Raw genomic sequence first — 23,069 nt, 5'->3', positions numbered from 1 at the left:
CTTAAGACCTTGTGTAACAAAATGGACTCTGGGGACACAGCTATAGGGCAAAAAGCTACCTCAAGGTCTGGAGAAACTGCTAAAGTACCTAGTAGATGGAGGCAAGAACATTCAGCTGTTATTAAGATGAGCACTTTTGGCAATCAAGAAATACAGAGGCAACCACAAATAGATCACGAGCAAATAGGAAACACAGCATCAGCACAACTTTTTGGTTCTGGGAAACTGGTATCATCAAATGAAGCTGCACAGCAAGTCACAGAGAAGCAATATCCACAGCATCGTCCAAGTCCTTACTCATGTCAACATTCACTTTCTTTCCCACAGCATTCATTGCCACAAGGCTTCTTGCACAACATAAAGCCACATCAGAGCTTGGAGGGCCCTCCGTGGCAGTATCCTAGCCACTTGCAATCAGTTGCCTCAGAGGACTTGTTTCCTTTTCATATGCATAGCCATAGCGGAGGTTTCTCCAGGAAGAAGATTTCAAGTTTGAACCCTGCATACAGCCAATATTCACAGAAATCTTTAGAACAATCAGAAGATGCTCACAAAAAGGAACACAAACCCAAAAAGCCTGGCAAGTACATTTGTCCTTACTGTAATCGGGCTTGTGCCAAACCTAGTGTACTTAAAAAGCATATTAGATCTCATACTGGGGAGCGACCGTACCCTTGTGTTCCTTGTGGTTTCTCCTTCAAGACAAAGAGCAACCTTTACAAGCACAGGAAGTCACATGCCCATGCAATCAAGGCAGGATTGGTACCTTTCACAGAGTCAGCAGTCTCTAAATTGGACCTAGATGCCAGTTACATTGATGTGGAGGCTGAAATACATTCAGATGGCGAGCAGAGCACGGATACTGATGAGGAGACCCCACTGCTAATGGAAGGGTCTGACAAACTGAGCCCTGTCCCACAGCTCCCCCTGGACATTGGTAGCAGGGGCAGTTTTCACTCCTCCATGGAAGAGTCCTTGGTGGGGCCAATGAAAGTGCCCATTTTGATTATCCCTAAAAGTGGAATTCAGTTACCCAGTGAGAGTTCACCATATATTGGTTCTAATATGTTGCAAAACCCGTCCTTAAGTACCAAGTCTGATGACTCTCATACAGTTAAACAGCGACTTGCACTAAGACTCTCAGAGAAAAAAGGGCAAGATTCTGAGCAGTCGTTAAACCTCCTGAGCCCACACAGTAAAGGAAGCACTGACTCTGGTTATTTTTCCCGCTCAGAAAGTGCTGAGCAGCAAATTAGCCCACCAAATACTAATGCAAAGTCTTATGAAGAGATCATCTTTGGGAAGTTCTATAGGATTAATCAAAGGACAGCATTAACAGTAGCCACAACGAATCAGGAACACAGTTTAATGGGTAGAAAGGGCAAAGCAGAGCCATTACCTCTTTTAAATAACAGATTAGATATCAAGATGCTTGAGGAACATATTACTCAGCTGACTCCAAATAAAGAAGAGCTCATTGACTCCAGTAACTTGAGCACTATTAAATCTACACAAGTTTATCCAGGCGGCAATGCAGAATCTAGACAATCCCAGACCACCACATCATCCGTCAAAAATGAATCCAGTCTGTACCAAGTCAGTCAGCAGGGTGACATGCCTGTCCTTCTAGAGCCCCCAGTAGATTCCTCTCCTCTTATTAGAAGTAACTCCATGCCAACCTCTTCTGCAAACAGCCTAAGCATTCCCCCATCTCTGAGAGGAAGCCATTCATTTGATGAGAAGATGACTGGCTCAGATGATGTATTTTACCCCGGGACAGTGGGAATATCCCACCAAAGGATGTTGAGAAGGCAGGCTGCCTTTGAATTGCCCTCTGTGCAGGAGGGACACTCAGATTCAGACTATCATGGAAGACCAGGGAAAAATATCATTATTGCTTCCAGTAGACAAACAATAGGTGACAAAGGACCATTCTTAAAAGAAAAGACCTTTTATGACTATGATGCCAGTGGAAAGCACTACAGAAAGTGGGAAGAATTTGAAGCTCAGAAGCAGAGCTACAGGGACTCGCCATCCTTAGGAGGGATGAGCAAGGTGGGAGAGTACTTTATTGATCCATTTGGACAATCCCAGGCAGTGCCATCCATGCTTGGAACAACTTTTGAAAACAGAAAGCGCAGGAAAGAAGAGAGTGTTGGAGATGAGGAAGACAGCCCCATGCTTTGCAGCAGTACTACTGGAACCACTGGAGGAATTCAGCCTTTGGACTTAGATCCCAAATCCCAAATTCAGGACGTGCCAAGGACCGCATTTCCCCTTCAAAGTCTGGACAATGCTGCCGTTTGCCATGCTGAGCGCTTTGAAATCTGCAGGCCTTACTTGCAGTCTGGAAGCCCGGCTGCTTCTCTGGAAGACTCACCTTTAACTGCAGAACAAGAAAAGACTGCAGAATCCCTGGCCAGAAAGCCCCCTGGAAATGTCATTTCTGTCATTCAGCACACAAATTCATTGAGCAGGCCAAACTCATTTGAAAGGTCTGAGTCTACAGAAATTATTGCATGCCAACAGGAAAAGATCTATTCACCACCTGAAACATGTGAAAGTGAGATTTGTGAGTCCCCAATGAGCCCAGACCGAGCTCCACAAACTGAAACTGCTGACACCAGTAAGCCATCTCCATCCCAGCAGCCTCAGCCATATCATATGCAGCCTAGGTTGGTTCGCCAGCACAATATCCAGGTGCCTGAAATTCGTGTCACAGAAGAGCCAGATAAGCCTGAGAAAGATAAAGAAGTGCAGAGTAAAGAGCAAGAGAGACCCACTGAAGAATTCCAGTGGCCTCAGAGAAGTGAAACGCTTTCTCAGCTTCCAGCCGAAAAGCTACCACCCAAAAAGAAGCGTTTGCGACTGGCTGACATGGAGCACTCCTCTGGAGAATCGAGCTTTGAGTCCACAGGTACAAGCCTCTCTCGCAGCCCTAGCCAAGAAAGTAATTTGTCCCACAGTTCAAGTTTCTCAATGTCCTTTGAAAGAGAAGAGAACATGAAGCTCATCACACCTTCCAAACAAGATGAGTTTGGAAAACAGTCCGAGTTTTTAACAGTTCCAGCCGGTGCTTACTCACTTTCCGTCCCTGGGCATCACCATCAGAGGGAAATGAGACGCTGCTCATCTGAACAGATGCCCTGTCCTCATGCTGCTGAAATCCCAGAGATCCGAAGTAAATCCTTTGATTATGGGAACCTGTCCCATGCGTCTTCAGCTGGGACACCCACTATGGCACTGTCTCCATCCCGAGAAAGGAAGAAATGCTTCTTGGTTCGCCAGGCTTCCTTCAGTGGTTTTCCAGAGATCTCCCAGACTGATCAGAGCACAGAACAAAGTATAAAGCAGGAGCAGATGGAACATGCACAGGCTGGTCTTCGCTCCTCCCAGCTCACCTGGCATCACTCTCCTTCCTCTGTACTTCAGCCCATTCAGGTAGATGACTCTGGAAAACAGGCTATTGGCTCCTGTGCTCAACTTAGTAATAGCTCATCACACCTTGCCCAGCAACATGCTCTTCTTGCAGACAGCTCGGAAATGTTAAGGACTTCCTTGATTCAACAAGCACCTTATATTCCTAGCAAACATCCATCAGATCAGCAGCAGCTATTTGCACACCAGGAAAAAGTCCCATTTGCCCCTATTCATAGCACCTTGTTTCAGTTCTCCTATCCAGCTGTCTGCATGGTTCACTTACCACCATCTCAGCAGCCTGTCTTGTGGCAGTCATGCACAGAACCTCTGCACTTCCAGCATCATTTTGTACAACAGCTGCAGAAATCTTACGTCAAACAGCCTTTCCAAACAGATGCTCCTCCAAGTTATCACCTAGAACATGCGCCAGAGTATATTAGCAAGAAACCAGCTGATTATGTGCATGCTAAAGAGCAAGCATACCAGCATTACTCAGGAACATCTGGGCAGTATTCAAAAAATACTCTTGCTAAGTACCAGTCAGACCATAGCATTAAACCAACAGATACCTCTGAGCAGCATCTTCAGACGGATTTTGACTCCCCAAGTGATGGATCTGTACAGTCTTTGCCAGGAACAGTTGTTCCTGTCAGAATTCAAACCCATGTGCCATCTTATGGTAGTGTCATGTACACAAGCATTTCCCAGATCCTTGGACAGAGTAACAGTCCTGCAATTGTAATTTGTAAAGTTGATGAGACTGTTTCTCAAAGAACATTGGCAACTAATGCAACCATGCAAGGAATTGGATTTAACATAGCTCAGATGTTGGGTCAACATGGAGGGCTAGAAAAGTATCCTTTGTGGAAAGTGCCACAGACATTACCACTTGGACTGGAGCCACGAATTCCCCTGTGTTTGCCTTCCAGTTCAGACATGGCTTCTACCCTGGGAGGAGGCAAACGAATGCTTTCACCTGCTAGCAGCTTGGACCTCTTCATGGAGACCAAGCAGCAGAAACGAGTCAAAGAAGAAAAAATGTATGGGCAGATAGTTGAGGAACTAAGCGCAGTTGAGTTAACTAACTCAGATATAAAGAAAGATTTCCCAAGAGTGCAGAAGCCTCAGCTAGTGCGGCAGAGCTGTGCTACTGAGCCAAAAGAAAGTCTGCCATCCATGTCATCCTCATCACCACTGTCGTCCTCATCATCTCAAGATTTCCCACCTGTCAGCATGCCAGCAGCTGATGCTTTCCCACCGAGCAGGGAGAAACTTTCCAGTTTTGATTCCGCGTCACCAGGGCAGAAGTCCAGTGGCCCTTCAGAAGGAAGAGACTCACCAGAAGAACTGGATGTGGATGAAACAGCTTCAGATATGAGCATGAGTCCACAGAGGTCTTCATTACCACCAGGAGAAATTCAGCCAGAAGACCAGATGAAACATCAAAAATTGCCTCTTGGTATGTTAGTCCAGGTGTCGTCCAATGGCAGTGGGAAAGTCACAGGCTCAACTATTCTCCTGACAGACGTAGCAGATTTTCAGCAGATCCTTCAGTTCCCAAGTCTGCGCACTACTACTACTGTGAGCTGGTGTTTCTTAAACTATACGAAGCCCAATTACATACAGCAACCAACCCTCAAATCTTCAGTTTATGCTTCATGGTGTATAAGTTCATGTAACCCAAACCCATCTGGGCTAAGTACAAAGACTACTTTAGCACTTTTAAGGTCCAAGCAAAAAAACACCACGGAAATCTACACTCTGGCTGCTATGCATAGACCTGGAGCTGGTAAACTGACATCATCAAGTGCATGGAAGCAGTTTGCTCAGGTAAATAAGAGGTTTTAATAAAATCAAATTTGTGTATCTTTATTTGAGAAAATACTAGTAAACTATGAAGTGTAAGCTAGTGATTTTTTTTTTTAAAGATTCCCTATTGGGAAATCAGACATTGACATCTTCCCATGACAACTTTTGAGCTTAAATTTACCCTTCTGCAAGCTCTGCTACTTCTGCTGTCTCTCTCTCCATTTTCAACATCAGATGTAAGAAGTGAGGCTTTTAAAGTCCTCCCTTCATGTGTGCCAGAGCCTGGTTAATTATCTCCTTTTATTTTGTCCTTTGTTTTTGCCATGTCCTGATTCGAACAGTATCAGGCACAAACAGTCATTTGCATTCGTAATTAAAGATAAAGTTAAAAATTAGTAGGGATCTTCAGTTCCATTTAATGTCTTTTACATACTTACTCTTCCTCACAAACTAAGCATTAGATAATAGTGCCAGGGAAAATTCTGTAATGGCAATAAATTACTTTCTAAGGTTTTTCCATCTCTATTTCCAAGATTTTTTTTTTTTTCCTGAGGAAAGATATGGTGCTGTCTTTTCTGTCAAAACTCTTAAAAATTTGTTCATGCTGCCCCTTATCTTATTTTTAGTTAAATGGGACAGATTAATTCATCATATAGAGTTCCATCAAAATGAGAGTTTGGCTTTTACCTGGAATGTTACTTGAAATGAAGTGTGCGTTTATTGTGTGCTCCAGCAGTAACACCCTTCCTTGACTTTGTTCTACAGATGAAACACGAGCCATTCTTCTTGTTTGGCAGCAAGCTTGAAAAGAAAGTAGTGGGGAATATTATAAAAGAAAGAGTAAAAGGAGACATTCATGGAGATAAAGACATTACATCCAAACAAACTGAGCCGATACGAATTAAAATCTTTGAAGGAGGGTAAGAAAATACAACTGGAAATTTCAAGCTCAGCCTGTCATTTTAAAGAGATTTGAAAATTGATATGAATGAGTTCCAATGTGAACAGTCTCCTGTATTCCTGCCATGTCCTGTAGCTCCCAAATCTCTTCTTTTTTGTGTATATGTCAGCCTTCAAATAAACTGCAGGGTACCTGTATACTTACTCTTGGCTCTACTTTGCTATTAGGACAGTTATATTTTCTCTCTGTGTGAGAGCACTCAGTCAGAATTGTTACTTTAATTTCTTAGGTCAAAAAGAAATGGATAATCAGTTAACATTTTGATGTTTTCTATACCATTTCTTTGTATTTAATGGCTTCAATGAGGTTATCTCTCTGTTTTGAAATTCTGTGTACTTCCACTCATTTGAATGGGTTAGCTAGGCATGCTTACTCTTACTCCTGTAATTTTTTATTATTTATCAAAGTTAGATTTTGGAGATAAAATGTAAGATGACAATGAAATCTATGCCTAATCCATAGATCTGTCATGTATGGTTGATAAAACTGTGTTTAATTTTACCATGGCAGTCTGTCACTCAAGTGATAACGGAAACAGATAACAGAGAGGGGAAAAGGAGACCCGAAAGCCCACTAACATTGTTTGGAGGCTTGTGAAGCTCGTTATACAAAGCAACTGAAATGGGCACTTGTTTGCCTCAGCAGTATAGTCTAAAATGGAGGATACTGTCTAATTTCTTTTACAGAATTCTGACACGATGCAATTAATATGTCAGTTGTTAGTAGTGAATAGTCAGGTGGCTGAACAAGATGTGTTTTTCTGTCTTACCAAACTCAGATGGTCTCACAGCACTGTTTTAGTGAGGTAACTAAACAGGTCAGGATGGAGAAGTGAGAAATTTATGCATACATTTCCTTCTCCTATCATTTTGTACCCTTTAAAAATCTCAGTTGTCTTTCATTAACATCATGTGTTTTAGCTTCACTTGAATAGTCTTCACTAAATTAACATCAGCATTTCTCTGTAGTTTGCAACACTGAAGGAGTATAGCCTACATCTCACCTGAAAGACTGAAAATGTTGTTTTGGAGATTGTTGGAGGTATGCTGACCCAGACACCCTCATCCTGGCTGTTCTCTGTAGTTCTACATTGTCCCAGTACCCAAGCCAGTAGTCTGGCTCCACAAGAGTGACCCAAATTCAGGGGTGAACCTAAGTTTACAAGAAGTTTAAAGAGCTGCTGCTTCAACTCACACCCACTTTGGAGTATAAAATTTGCCGGCTTCCCATTATGTATCATTTCTGAATTTGGATCACCCAGCTGAAGATAGTCTACACTATGTAAGCTGAGTGATGAGAGGTCAGAAGAGTAAAAGTGTGTTAAGAAAAGAAACTTAAAGGAGGATTCAGATCCATGCAAGCTGCTACAGATCACTCTATAAAATGCATGTACCATCTAATACCTTCTTAAGAAACTTTGTATGTTACTTACACCATCTCAGGTTTCCCCGTACACCAATAAGGTCTATGAAACTGTTTGTGTAAAGTCACATAATTTACATCTCACCTAGAAATGCCTTCTAGTAATACATGGCTATGTTTAGATACCCTTTTGAGTAAAACAGAATGTAAGAAACCTTGATGTGCAGATTAATGTTGAGGGGAGTGGGATACAGACACACACATAATCTGTGCAGTAGACTGGGACTTCATCAGTAGGAACATATGACCTGCAAAGTGAATGCAATGATGTAGTATTAATCATAGAATCACAGAATGGTTTAGGTTGGAAGGGACCTTCAAAAGTCATCTAGTCCAACCCCCCTGCAATGAGCAGGGATGTTATGGGTCCACTCTTTCCTTATACATCATAATTTTATTGCGTATTTTATAGGAACTATTTGTGGAAGGGTAGAATCATTCCTTTCATTAATTTGGCTATTTTTAAAATGGATTTAATATTCTTTAGATATTATAACCATGTCTTTGATTGCTTTCTGTCCTGACCATTGAATTTGATTTCCTTTTTAGGTTTTTGTTTATGACTTCTAATAGTTTTTTCCATGCTTGTTTACTCTTGGCTGTTTGGAGCTGTTCTGTTCTCCCCTGTTCTGCTCTAGTCTCACTAAGCTCATCTTTGTATCATCTCAGCACACACTGAAATAGTGCTCTGAACTGTGCAGCAAATGTCTGTCATCTTTGTTTCATGTTTTCTCCTCTGGACAGAAAAGCATGCATGGTGATATCTTGCTTCAGCAGAGTGTTTTCATTTTGGTTTTCATTTGAGTTGGGGAGTGGATTTGCTTAAGCTTCTTGACTGCTTACATTTTGTAAGCGTGAAGAAGGCAGTTCAGAATCCATAGCTGAGAAAGATCTGCAGTTGTCAGTTTTCAGTTGGTGGGAAAGCCTGTCCACCAGGCAGGGGAATGCAGCTGTGCAGCTGCCTAGTGCCAGGGGAGTGGAGCGCTCGTATGACAGATGGTCAGAAAGCAAATAGATGTTGCTTGGGATGAGTGAGAGGCTGAAGGAACAAAATTAATGGGGTTGAGGCTAAGAGTGTAGATGTCACAACACAGCAGCACCTCACTGCACCAAAGCCTGTCGTGCCCATCCCAGCAAAATCAGACTGTAAGGAGAGATGAAAAGAAGATAAAACGGCAGTATTTCAACCAATATAGGGCATTCTGGGAGAAAGCCTGAACATAGCTGATGAACCAGGGTACAGAGAAGTGACTAGGAGTTATTAGCATGTACATATGAAGAACTTGGGAAATGGGGCAGACAGAGAAGCAGAATCACAGAAATGTTAAACAAAAAGTCCTGCTAGAGAGATGGCTAGATATTAAATGACATTAGACTGTGCCAGTTTTGACCAATGAAGGAAAAGGGAAAGGGCCATCTTTATTGGAAAGGAGATGAAAAAAAAATGTATTTAGGCATCCATATTTTAAAAAGGAGCGGATGTGTTTAGATGTTTCCAGCTTGTGTGGAAATGGCCTTTAAGATCATTAAGTCCGACCTTTAACCCAAAACTGCCAAGTCCACCACTAAACAGTGTCACTGAGGAATTCATCTAAATGGTTTTTGAACACTTTCAGGGATGGTGATTCTGGTCACTTCCCTGGGAAGCCTGTTCTAATACCTGATCATCCTTGTTTAATAGATTACAAGATGGACATAAGAACAGGACAGTGTTTTATGTATTTCTAAGGTACTAGTTTCAGTATTTATATTGCCACTAATATAGCTGAACATATGGAAGAAGTGTTCGTCTAAGAAAAGCACACTTGAAAAAAGTTTCAGCCCTGTAACCCAAAAATTTCCACTTGCTTCTTGTAGAGTTATCATCACATTAACAGAATCTTTCACACAGTCCCTTATTTATTTAAAGCACTGACAGTACCAACGGTACCTTGTGGGCTGCGCATCCATAGCGTGACTGAAAGTACTTTGTGCTTCTTAGGTAGAGGGCAATCGAGGACAGAGGGCAGAAAAATATTATTTCTCAGTTCTTGCAATTTCTGGATTTTATTTAGGGAGAGTGAGGATGATATTTTCCCCCTAGGGGATGCCCTGTGCTCTTCAAACCTCATAACAGCTCCCCTGAGCCCTTTTAGATTTCATTATTAACAATTTATCATGGTAGTAAAGGCAATGTACATCTTTAAATAGATTTCCATATCTTATTTATTATCGAACTACACACTATGTAATCAGCAAAAATAGCATGGAACGCTTACGCCTGTGCTAAGAAAATTTCTTTTAACAGCTTTCTGCTAAGTATGCAGTTTCAAAGTTTCCCATTATTTTTCTGAAGCAGCACATACCTGAGTGAACTCAGCTTGTTGTCCCTTAGGGAGGGATCCATCCTCTGGAACTTAAGGCATCTGTAGTGTAAATGCATACATCTTTGCTAGACATCTGCATTCCCTTTATGCTTAATGGGGAGAAACGGGCATTTCCAGGATGTGATTTATCTGATCCCAAGGGATAAATACACTAAAATAGTTAAATAGACCATGACGCAAAACACTGTTTTCAGTGGTGGTTGATGCCTGCATTGTGCAAGACTACAGTTAACCGAAATAAATCCAACCTGCAAACTTGTATTTGGAGTTGTGCTGTGTCTGTAGGAATAATAGCTAATCTGTTTTCTGACAAGGTGTTTATACTATTCTTATAATCTAACTCTTTGGTCTCATATTGTTAAAACACACTGGGACCAGTGCATTCCCTGAAAGGCAGATACTTTGTGAATTCCAGACTGAAAGTTCAGTAGTTTCTATGGACTTATGCAAATTGGTTTTGATTAGATGTATACAGGATCAGGATCAGATGCACAGAGGTGATGTTTATGCATGTATGTGACCTGGAGTCTCTGTGATTTAAGTGCTTGCTCCTTTCCCACAGGTATAAATCAAATGAGGATTATGTCTATGTAAGAGGTCGTGGCCGAGGGAAGTATATTTGTGAAGAATGTGGAATTCGTTGCAAAAAGCCAAGCATGCTCAAGAAGCATATCCGCACTCATACTGATGTCCGGCCTTATGTATGCAAGTTGTGCAATTTTGCCTTCAAAACTAAAGGTACTTGACCCTTTTTGATGAACTCTTGCCAGTTCCCAAACAGATCTTGAGCTGGTTTGCCATCTGGGATCCAAGCACCCTTTGTAATCAGGGAGAGAATTTTCCTCAGAACAAAATTATTGTGTTTATATATACAGGACTTCATCAGAGAGTTTCTTCTCTTCTGTTTAATTGATCCATGGATTTTGGATAGCTTCATTGTGAGCTATAGGCTCTTAACTGGTCCATATGTCTGCAGAGAAAATGTAGTAGCATTAGAACCACCCTTACCAATAATACTTTCTGTGAAAAATGTTACATGGTGCAAATTTTGATTGCAGCAACACTTAAATGCTACCAGGATTATACTCTTGTTATGACATAACGTAGAAGCAGAGCATCAGCTGCTGAGGAAAACATGCCTTCACGGGCTTTACAGTGGGTCAGTTTCAAGTTTATAAATAATGTATGTCTCCCAGATGGGCCACTCCATCCACTGTGGCATTAATTATGAATAGAGATCTGATAGCTTGTGTTCACATGTATTTATCAGCACAGAAAAAAGCTTCCATTTGTCATGCTGAGGCCACAGATAATTATATTCTTTGGAATCTGGATATGTGTTGCAACTGTCTCCTTAAGAGAAAAAAAAATCTTTTCTTTTGGTAGCATTTCTTTGTAGCACAGCCCAAATGAGCCTTACATTCTCAGTTTCTTCACTTCCCTTTGGTAGACAAGGGAAGTGGATTCTGGTCCCAGTGCAATGAACTTACTTGAAGAGGGAGAGAGGAAACTGAAGGACATTTCTCCCAAGATCCCAGCGCAGCGTCATGGCTGTTTTGAGGATTGAGAATTGTAATAGTTTCCATGACTCCAGCCCTTCTTCTTCTGCCAAAGATGGGAATAGCTGATGGATGGTAGTAGACCCATCAACCTAATTTAAGATGAGAACTTTCATGGGGATGTAGAGACAAAGACAAGGAGCTGCTCATTTGTAGTCCCAATAGACCATTTGGTGAGCTGTTCTTGGATCATTGTTTGCATTTGACATTGTTGGAGGAAAGGGGCTTGAGGAGGGACTTCAAGGAGGATTGTGGTTTTGCAGCTGTTTTCAGAGAGGGCATTCCAGGCAGAAAAGATGGCATGGAAAGAAATTTGAAATTGCTTGCTGAGGCTGGCATTTCTGGCAGAGAAGAAACAGGGAGGAGATGGTATGCTATTGCACAAGAAGGGCATGAGTAGGAAGAGACTAAGTTAGCTTTCGAAGTGCAAGAAGTGTTTAACTGATGGATTACTGCTCACAAGCTGTTGTCAGCCTCCTAACTATTGTTGCTATTTTGCTATGACCTTCAGAGGTACTTAGGATTTCAGTGTAGACCCTGAGCACTTAGCCATGCAGAGGCACCAGTGGCCAGGTTAGACTTCTCATGCAGTACACAGGCACAATAAAAAACTCCTGTTGGGGAGAGAATGAATTTAAACTATCTGAGACTGAAAGTCAGAGAAGAGCCTAGCTTATGAGCTTCTAAGCACACCTCTACTATCCAACAGAGTGGTGCAGTGTTCCTGCCCCAGGTTGCCACACACGCCATATGGGGATGCTGGCTGGAGTCCTGAAAGCTGCATAGGAACATTGACAGAGTGCTTTCCTGAGCTAAGCACCGTGTCTTGGTAATGGGTTGGGTTTGCCTTTGCCACCCTTTCCCTGTTGGTGTTGCAAATGTGCCCAAAGTGGCTTATTGATTAGAGCTATATTCTTATATCTTCAGCTTGTGCTCAATATTCTTTGCCATGAAATGTCTCTTGGGGCCAGTCTCAACCCAGTTTTCTTGTCTGTGAAAAAACAGACCAAGACAGGCACTCCAGAAAGTCAATAGTCTAGTGTTAGATTGCTCCCTCAGGGGAACGGGAGATCTGATTTCAAATCCCAGCTGTGTCTGGTTCAGATTCATACTCCAAAGCAAGGAACTGAACTTGGATTTTTCTCATCCTAGGTGAATGCAGTAAGGATAGCTCCTCCAAGTTCAGAAATTGCAGCTAGATGGTAAACTTGCAAAAGAAAGTCTCCCATAAATGTCTTTTTTTGTGGGGTACTTTTCCTTCAAAGTGCTTTGAACATGCTGAACATTTGGAACCTGCATACGAAGTAAATGTGAGAGCCCTCAGCTTGAAAGTACCACTGTGAAACTAGGAGTGTGAGGCCTGAATGGCTGGTGTGGATTGAATTTACTTTGATGCCCAGGCAGTCTGTACATATCACCAACACTGAGCCCAGGGATAGATAACATCAAAAAGAGAGTTTTTTAGCTTGCTGGGGTGCCTAAATGTCATGTGGAAAATTGGACAGATGCCTATATACCTCTTGGGCCCCGAGTTTAACTTTGACTTCTTTAATATAAAAACCCACTCTCATTAAAACAGGCTCTGAGGCCAATGGGCTGGATGAGTCAGCTCTGTCTGTTGGGTTTTTTTCTTAAACTAAAAAACCCCATCTGCAGCGTAACAAAGTTAAGATACACCAAAACCTGACTTGGAGAATGCCCTTTGCTGTTGTCCATTAATTAAATTAATCTGATCCATAGGAAATCTGACAAAACATATGAAGTCTAAAGCACATATGAAAAAATGCCTGGAGCTTGGAGTATCAATGACATCCGTAGATGATGCTGAAACTGAAGAAGCAGGTATGTCAGAATGATTTAATTTTAGTTGGAATGGCCTCTGGAGTATGCAAATAACTCACTACACTTTAGCACAGTGGATGGCATGGGAAAATATATTAAGAGTATTTGGGGTATTTTTTAATTAAGAGACATATTTTTAATAAACAAGAATTATAAAAAATAAATCCAATCCATGTGTCTGAATTCCATTTCTTATGAAGATACGTGAGGAGGAGCTAGAAATAAAAGTATGATCTGTCATCTTCTGTCTCATACGAAGTTCCTAATCTTTTTGATTTAGATGTGAGAGGTGGGAACTTTTAGTGAAGTTGAGAGATGGGGTAGGGTGAATTTACTTTTTATACTTCAAGTACAGATTGTAAAGTTATTACTACGAAAAATTATGGTTTGAAACTATGATGAATGGTGTTATGCAGCCATCCCAGATGAAAAGCATCTAGCAATGGCAGTGGGTGTGCTGGGTGGGGAATTAATGTGGTGGAAAGTGTAAGAGATGGGGTATGTGCTCACCATTTTGACTTGCTGTGGCTGTTTCAGAAAACATGGAGGACATGCAGCAGGAAGCAGAGAAGAGTAGCAACCTAGCAGGCCTGTCAGCAGAACACCAGTTTTCTGACGCAGAGGAGTCAGATGGTGAGGATGGTGATGACAATGATGATGATGATGAAGATGAGGATGATTTTGATGATACTCAGGGAGACTCGACACCAAAAACCAGATCAAGAAGCACCAGCCCACAGCCCCCTCGGTTCTCCTCCCTGTCAGTGAACTCGGCTGGGGCATCACAGGGGGCTTCCCCCGAGGGCTCCCTTCCTGTGGGACACTCCTCCCTCATCAGTTACTTGGTCACCTTACCTAGCATTCAGGTTACTCAGCTTATAACACCAAGCGATTCCTGTGAAGATGCACAGATGACAGAGTATCAGAGGTTTTTCCAGAATAAGAGTATCGACTCAGAGCCTGATAAAGACAGGTTGGACATACCCAGCTGCATGGATGAGGATTATGTGGTTTCGTTAGACACTAGTTCATCTCCGAGGGACCTCTCACCTTCCAGTCAACAGTCATCACCTGGCTACGATTCTTCACCCTATAGAGATAACTCACCAAAGAGGTATTTAATGCCAAAAGGGGATTTGTCACCCAGAAGGCATCTGTCACCCCGAAGAGATATTTCACCCATGAGGCACCTTTCCCCACGGAAAGAGGCTGTACTGAGGAGAGAGTTATCACCAAGACGGGACGTGTCACCAAGACGTCACTTGTCACCAAGGAGACCAATGTCACCAGGGAAAGATGCATCTGTTCGAAGAGATTTATCTCCTAGGCGGGAGAGGAGATACATGGCCTCTGTTAGAGCGGCGTCTCCACGGAGGGGCTTATACCATAATCCAGCACTGTCCATGGGTCAATATTTACAGTCCGAATCTTTTCCAGTGGGGCATTCAGTAAGTATGAAAGAATATTTTCACTCCTCTTGTCAGAAACAGTACACTTTCCTAACTTGTGCACAGTATTTTCAGCTTTTTAGAAGAAGAAGGCATAAGCTTTGAGCCCTGCCAGGATGTCCTGGAACAAATACAACAAATTTGGAATAGACAGGGACCACATCAGGCTGTTGATTCAATTAGATACAGTAGAGTCTGTCTAAGTGTTAAATCTTCACTTGGTTCAAACCTGAGTAGCTCCATTACCTTCAAGGAAGTTAGGCTGGCTTACCTTAATTGCCCCATCTTTATTATATTTAGTATATATATTGTATTATATTATTTTTAAGTGGTCCAAGAAGGTTATATGGCATTGGGGGCTTGTTTCTTCACTGTAAAACCTTTTACTTCTCAGACTGTCAGATGGGATCGAGCCCAGATCAGGGCTTAAGGCCCTGATGCTGCAGTGTACTGCCCATCACTGAGTATTATTTAATGGAATAAAAATCTAAAATAAATGGAGCCTCTGGGAAAATAGAGTGCCCATTGAAATCAGGATCTGGAGTTTAAAGGATACTATTGAGTAAAGATACAGAAGCAGGCAGCTGTCTGCCCTGCAGAAAGTGCTATCATAAACTGTCCCTGTTTCAGCAGGGACAAAACCATCTGGGTGGAAAGGGAGATATGCAAAACCTTCACAGTTGCTGTCTGTGTTGTTCCCTTTTGGTAAATCAGCCCTCTGAAACTGGTGTCTTGGCACTTTTGACTGGTCCTAGCATTCACAAAATACTCTCTCCACAAATAGAATTGGTTTTTGGAGTTAAGGAGTGGTCTCACTATATATTATTTAGTTATTTATTTAGTATGTTCCCCTCACCATGCTTGATGTTGCTGCTGCTCTCTCACTGCCAGCCTCGTCACCCTGTATGTGTAGGTTTTACCCAGGCAAGCTATGAGAGGCTCACACTGCCACAGGGCTCCTGCCTCCCTGCTCTCCTCCTGGCAGGGCTCTCTCATCCCTGCTTCCCCATTGACAGTCTTCTTGGCTCTTTATTTAGTCTTTGTGGTGCTTCTCAGACACAATATGCCTGGAATATCCAGAAGTGGCTTCCAGCTTTTCAGGGGCAAAAGGGAAAGCTGCAATGTGAGCAGCCATATGTGTAGATAGTCTCCCACATCTTGGACATGGGCCCACGACCTAGTGAGTTGTTGGAGAGAGTAGCAGAGAGGAGTGACTAAGTGGCCCTTGAGGAAGGGCATGCTCAAACCCTGCCACACTTTCATAGGGATGATCACTGTGTAACAGAGAGGATACAAATCCTGCCAGCAGTTCTACCAACAGAGTAAGGAAGTACAACAGAGGATAAAGAGCCACCAGTTTGACAGTCATGATGTCTTAGTATCAAATGGAAGGGATTATGTGAGATGCTGCAGCTGACATTGTGCAGGGACTCCCAGTCCCTAATGTCCACATGACACATTTCCACTGGTATCCTGTAGTAGAGATTTTGGATGTGTCATGATGCTGGCAAAAGGGTATGTAACAGTCACCCTTGGCCATCTGACAGTTCTTGCTGTAATGTTTGCCTTGTGTGTTATACACACCTTCCAGCAAGGCATTTAACACATTGTAAGACTTTTAGCACCCTTAGCTCCTTCTGTGGAAAGTCCACCATGCCAGATGGGCTTTTAACACTTGTTTTTGAGGTTGGATCAGCCATGTGGCAGTGAAAAACTCAATGTAAAAATCATTTGTCCTACAGAAAGTGTTGGTAACTCAGTGGCATATTGAGTATTCTGAAAGAGAATTCCAGACCTCAGTACAGCCACCTGAATACAGACATCACTGTAAGTTAAGCGCAGGCAAATTTAAATGAGGAAAATGACAAATGAGGATGATTGCCCATCTTAACAAATGACTGCAAAGGAGGAAAGACTGATTCCTCACCTCTTGAGGCCTTTCTAGAAGACATACTTTAGTCGAACAGTAGTTGAGTTTAGGTGAAACACAAGTTATTATATACAGTGTGTGGGAAGACAAATAACACCTGAGCTTGCTATAAATGAAAGCTGTCAAAGAAAAAAGGAATAAAGGCTGTTTTTCACTTTCAGAGAAGTGAAATCCAGCAAATCAGAACATGATTAGCAACTGTATCAGTGATGCATGGGCCAGCTTAAAGTCCTGCTTCCTCTTCCAGAGCTGTGTTGGGTTCACAGTCCTTGCAGGAATGAGAATGGTTTTGTGCTTCTGGTGCCTGCAGTTCCCAGAAGAGGCCAGTTTTCTTTCTTCTCCACTGAAATCAATGTGTTTGTACTAGTTACTTTGTCCAGTGCTGATGTAGTTCCCCTTCATGTTGTTTCCCCTTGAATGTTCGTGAGTTTTGGTGGTCTTGTGCAAAGAGCTTGTAAAGTGCTCCAACATTGAAAGTACCACACAGGAAGCAGTTGAAATAATTTCTTCAGGAAGTGGAAAAGAGCATGGGGAAAGTAGCTGGTTTTGTTGGTTGTACAAAAATACAGAAAAACACACCTCTTTGGCAGTTAGTGACAGGATGCACTCTTGCAACAAGATACTCTCTGCAAAGTAGCCTAAGGCTCTGGTTGATGCTGGTGCACATTTGGCTTTGGCAAGTTAAATTGGCATCTTTAAATTTAAAGGCAGATCCCCACTGCTGTCTAGATACATTCATTATCTTCTCGTCTGTCAATGCTAGAGGTTTCTTGCCTTTCTGAGGAGGCTGGTGCCAGTATTGAAGGCCTCTGATTCTTCTTGCCAGTCATTTTATGCCAATCCTGAGCAAAGAAGAGATGGGAAGGCTGCTTTTGAATGCTGCACCATGAATGCCTTTCTGTTACCATTTTAGTTTAGATCAGGCAGTGTCTCTTGTCACATTTGTGATGCTTTGACCCACACTGCAGAATGGTCTTGGAGTAAATGATCTGGATTATTTTCAGCTGAAATTAAATGGAAAAATGTGCTCCAGGAATGCAGCAGGTGCACTTAAAGTAGGTATTCAAGTGAATGAGAAAAGACCATGTCAGGTTAGTCCAGCAACCTTCCCCTCCAACCCCACAACATATATATTGTTAACATGGGATCCAACACCAACAGTTCTACTCTGTTCCTGCTTGTCCCCACTCCTAGTGTACCTTGCTACTTCCCAGCATGGACCAGAGCTTTTGCCTGTTCTTCCAGTCCCAGAGCTAGACAAAATGAGTCTTTCAATATATCTTGCTGTGAGCAGTCCAAACTTGTCTGTAGGAGGTAGCTTCTAAGAGGTAGTGCCTTTTAGCTTGTGTTGGCTGTTGCACCTCTCATTTATTTTGAAGTCTGAAATATTCAGGAGAGATGAAGGGCACCTCTATATCCACTTGAACGTTGATAGTACTGAAGGTCCTTTGATCATTCCAGACATAAGGATATTAAATCCCTTCCCAAGCACTCAATAGTTTATCATCTTCAGCATTCCTGTACAGAGAGCCACTGTAAAACTCTTAAAAGTCCAGGTGAACTGTAAATAGGACCACTGATGTATGTGGGCTGTGGTGGTGCATTCTTAGGACTGAAGATTGAGCTGATCCTGAAGCTGAAGTCCACATGTATTTATAGTCATTACGTTAGTAATATGCTGTATTACTGAATTTCACAATAGAGTTCAACATTTTCTGGTTTTTAACCTTAAAAGGCCTCAATTACATTATGATGTGGTAATCAAAGAGATTGTTTTCCACCCGCCATTTTTTTGTAGGCTGTGGGCTGGGACTGCCAGGAGGACATCTGTGAAGTGTGCTTGGCTTTGAAAAGCAATCTTCCTCTTAATCCCCTGTGGCCTGTTTTGGGTCACGTACCAGATACAGGGTAAACCTACCTCATCACTGGGACCTCTGAAGCTGGATATGGCTTTGCTCAGGGGTGTGATGTGGCAGTCTGGTCTTATGACCAGGTCAGAGAGTTTAGTGAAAAACTGCTACAGAATATAGTTGCTTGGGAAATTGTATGCCACTTGGAGTTGGAGGGAAATAGGCTAAATTGCAACAAATGCGAATGCATAGGAAGCAAGGTATATTCCCATCGCCTGACAGAGTAAATTGTCTCACTGCACTGGCAGCAACCCCTTCTGACTGCACTGCACAAAGATTCTGTGACTTTCTGCACTGTGCTCAGTTGTGGGATCTAATACTTACCCTGTCAACAGAATAAAACCTTTGGATTTTCAGGATGTTCATTAAAAGTAGGCAACTCCTCTAATACTCAGTCTTTCTCCATGAATATGTATGTGTGTGTCTGCTTGTAGTTACAAAAGTACTAACTATTGGTAAAGGAAATAAAAACAGGGCAAGAGGTATGAATCATCATTATTGCCTGTAACCATTTATGCTAGCCATTTCCAAACTCATCTGCCAGAGCTAGAGAAAAATAATCCAATATGTGCTTAGCCAGGCTTGGAAGGCATCCAGTGGGCATGCACACACTGTCTCTGTCTATGTGAAAATTAGGCATATGAGACATATATTGGATGATACTGCTGATCTTGAAGCATGTAGCAATTTCTATCATATTAGCCACCTATATCCAACAAGGACAGACTGTTTTCCTGTTCCCTTTCAAAACTGTGGCAGGGTACAGCATGAAGTCAGTGTCTTCCTCAGTTAGAGATTTCTGTGTGACTAAGTTTGTTCTTTGATGAGTTTTGCTCTCCTTTTGTTTGGTTGCTTTTGCTCTATTTCCCTTAGCCCAATTTCACATCAGATGCAATAGTGATAAATGTCATGGCTTAGGAAACAGCTGAGAGGACAGTATGACAGAAACAGCTTGACAGACCAAAGATGGGGAAAAAAAGGAGGCAGGCAGCTGTGCAGAGGTGAGGTTAGTGACAGGAAGGACTGACAGGGTAGGTGAGCTATGTCTTGTGGCTTGGCAACTGCAGTTTATTCTGTAAATTTTTCCCCATTCAGCTGTATAATGTGCTGTCACTGTGCTTTCTTATGACAGTTTCTCTTTTATGAGACTCAAGTGTCTCACTTTCTGAATAGGACAATTCCCAACATAGATTAGCCTCTGAATAATAGCATCTCTTAAGTTTGTGTCTGATGATTATGGGTCACCCTTCCTGTCTCAGCTTTGATTTATATCAAACCAGACAAAGCATCTGAGCACAGTGAGATTGAGCCCCTGGCTAGCACAGAAACTGAATCTTTAATTGCCCCTTAAACCAGTTCTTCAGGATGGGGTCAAGAGGTTGCTTAATGCCTGGAGAGCTAGGATTTCCCAGCAGTGAAGTGCTGCCACTTAAATGCGTTGGCATTTAGCAGTGCAGTCCTCAGGCTGCCACACCAAGTCTGTGGTAGCAGTGCAGCTATGGGGCAATTGATAGGTGTCTGGACAATTTGCAGAGCAGAGATAAGCATTTTCATTCATTTAATTTCCTATGGGAGTCCCTGAGAGTTATGTGGGCAAATCCCACACATAATTATGAAGAAGTCATCCTGCACTTCTGTCATCATTATTCCTCTGGTCAGCAATAAATGATAGTTATTCATCTGATGGAAAACAAATTTTAAAAGTTAAGAATGAAAAAAAGAGAAACCCAAAAGCCCAGGGCACATTTAACACTGGGTGGAGATGGAGCTATTTGTTCTTCCAAGGCAGGAACTAATGGGAAGGCACTGAGAATGTCAATATTGTGAGAATGGTTTTTATTAGCCATCACAAAATCCCTCATTCTTCTCAATCCCATTATGAGTGGTGAATCTCCCTGCCACAGAGCCATCATTTTCACTCACAGCTTAGGTCTGTGCTTTTGTTATTATTTATTGTTTATATTACAGATAGGCCAGAATGGCGCTCCATTGTCATAATGGCATTGTCATAATTGGTCCTGAACTCCCATGGAAATGCCCATCCCCTTTCATCAAGGATTGGGTAAAGCTCGTGGGGAGCAAGTGCCTTCTCTGAGGCTGCAGAACAGGGTCTTTCTGCAGGCAGAGAGTACATACCTGCAGTCAGATATTTCCCATGCTGCTCAGCAGCAGTGGTGAGCAGGGAGTGTTTGGATGTGTATTTCTCTGCAACAAGGTCTTAATACCCAGTACGGACTGCCAATACCAGCAGTTTGCACCGTCCTCTAAAAGAGAGGCCCAGATGGTTCTCCTGGCCAAATTTCTCATGGGGAATGAAACTCTATCTACTCCAAATTCTCTCTAAAGTTTCAGTTGAATATAATGCTCTTCACTTCCTGACCTAAATTGCTGCATTGTATTGCTGAACACTTAACTAGCTGTTGCCTTTCACCTCAGAGGTATGACCCCTGTGGGGCTGAGCTAAGCAAAACCACCTCTGTGTCTTGGATAAGCAATTAGTGGAGTTTTCCAAATGCTTTGGGATCTATCTGGATGAAAGGTGCTGCATGAATGGGAGGCTGTGTTAGACAGGAAGGCAGATAGGTGGTTTGGCAGCCAGACAGGAATTTTGCTAGTAGCAGTGCTGATACTTCTTTTGTTTTTTTCTTGTTACAGAGAAGGGGGCTGTCTCAGGGGCCTTACTTCAATGTATACGGAGAAAAAGGAGGCATGGAGCACCGCAGGTCTAGCCAGTTCCCCGAAGATCCAAGCGACTATGTCTTCAGTCATCTTCCACTACACTCCCAGCAACAGATCCGAGCACCCATCCCCATGATGCCTATCGGTGGTATCCAGATGGTCCATTCAGTACCAGTGGCCCTTTCAGGTTTACATTCTCCGTCCACTCTGGCCCTGCAGAGGGAGGGCTCTGAGGATAAGCAAAGAGGAACTGCAGAAATCCTTACAAAAGAATCGTATAGTATTTCTAAGCACCATGAGAAACGTACCTCTCCGCACAGCTTGCACCTCACCGCTCCCTCCAGTGCGCCCTCCTCTTCGCTGCTGTTGCTGGCGCAGAGCACGTCAGAGGACAGTGTTGTAGCTACCGAGAGGGAGCAGGAGGAGAACATACAGACTTGTACAAAAGCCATAGCCTCTCTGCGAATCGCCACAGAAGAAGCCGTTCTGCATGGGGCGGAGCAGCTGCAGAGGCCTTCTGAGCCTCACCAGAAACCCTTAGAAAGTGCACATTTTAGCATTAAACACTTTAGTGGATCTGAGCCGGGCCAGCCCTGTGTCTCAGCCACCCATCCTGACTTGCACGGTGGTGAACAGGACAGTTTTGGTACATCACAGACTGCGTTAGCGCATCCCACCTTTTACAGCAAGAGCTTTGTGGATGTCCGGCAGTTGGGCTTTCACAGCAGGAGCGACCCCCCATCAAGCACACAGGAAAGAAAAGAGCTGTCATCTGAGAAGAGCAAGCCCCATTGATCTGAGATGCATGGAGACTTTCACCTATACATTTACCCCACTTCCTTCTTTTTTTTTTTCTAGAGATAGAAGTATTCAACTTTACAGCATGCCTGTTCTAAGTTACAGTAGTTTGTTATTATATATACTTTTGTTATATCAAAAGAATTAGATAAAATAACAAGTCATCATGAGCCTGACCAAAACTAAATTTGAAATTCTTATTGGGTCTGGTACTTTTAAATTGTACAGATGTTTGTGCCTTTTCTTTACTTTGCTTATATTCTTATAAGCATTTTTTTAGCAGTAATTTGTACATATTTTAGAATTTGTGTATCTGCTTTGTAATAAATGTAATTTCTTTCCTTTTTTGGACACTTGGATCTAAATGATGTAAAGCAAAACAGCATCAATATATGTGAGGTTGCACTAAAACATATTTTTATATGATTAAAACTGAACAGCTTTTATGTACAGCTCTGATTCTGTAATACTAATATTTATTTACTTTGTTTCATAAATTGTAAATTTTTTTCTTAATGTTGTGGATTGCTTTTCTATGTGAAGCATGGGATTTACTGTTGCGTAATTAGAACAAAATGTATATTGTAAAACAAGATATTTAAACTAGAGTATCTTATCTTATTCTGCACTTATGCATTAGTTAAAAAAAAAAAGATAAAGGATGTATCAGTCAGTTCTTAACTCTTGTAATTTTTTTTTGTCTCGTTTGCCGGATTGAATATAACTTAAGTGCTGATTGTGATTTTAAACTGATAGTACCGTAAAGCATTAAAGTAAAACAATGTGCTATTGTGAGTTTTTTCAAAGCTTTATAAAACAGTTATAAATATATTAAAAGTATTTGGTCTTATGTGAACATGTTGATCTATATATTCCTTTAAAAAGCTATGGGAAAACATTCCACCCCATGTAAATATGTGCATCA

General features: G+C 42.2%; 1 protein-coding gene across 2 annotated transcripts; it reads left to right on the top strand.

The window, feature by feature from the left end:
• Positions 1-6: 6 nt before the first annotated feature.
• Positions 7-23,000, top strand: HIVEP2 (HIVEP zinc finger 2). 2 transcript variants are annotated; one of them, XM_005150049.3, is made up of 7 exons: positions 7-5,250; positions 5,995-6,149; positions 10,541-10,716; positions 13,278-13,379; positions 13,917-14,827; positions 18,781-18,786; positions 21,323-22,141. In XM_005150049.3, exons 1-7 carry the CDS (start codon positions 22-24, stop codon positions 22,139-22,141), a joined length of 7,398 nt encoding a protein of 2,465 aa, XP_005150106.2. In that variant the 5' UTR covers positions 7-21. The 2 variants fall into 2 exon arrangements, with proteins under 2 accessions (XP_005150106.2, XP_005150105.3); XM_005150048.3 differs by lacking the exon at positions 18,781-18,786 and having other exon boundaries at positions 21,323-23,000.
• The last annotated feature ends 69 nt before the right edge of the window (positions 23,001-23,069 follow it).

The sequence above is a fragment of the Melopsittacus undulatus genome, chromosome 3, assembly GCF_012275295.1.
Source record: "Melopsittacus undulatus isolate bMelUnd1 chromosome 3, bMelUnd1.mat.Z, whole genome shotgun sequence".
Classification (NCBI taxonomy): Eukaryota; Metazoa; Chordata; class Aves; order Psittaciformes; family Psittaculidae; genus Melopsittacus; species Melopsittacus undulatus.
The sequence above is the reverse complement of the archived record's forward strand: the minus strand, read 5'-3'. Positions and strand labels throughout refer to the sequence as shown.

Coding starts and splice junctions, on each gene's coding strand:
- HIVEP2 (XM_005150049.3), top strand. CDS start 22: ATGGACTCTGGGGACACAGCTATAGGGCAAAAAGCTACCTCAAGGTCT. Junction 6,150..10,540: donor ATTAAAATCTTTGAAGGAGG/GTAAGAAAATAC, acceptor CCTTTCCCACAG/GTATAAATCAAATGAGGATT. Junction 13,380..13,916: donor TGCTGAAACTGAAGAAGCAG/GTATGTCAGAAT, acceptor TGGCTGTTTCAG/AAAACATGGAGGACATGCAG.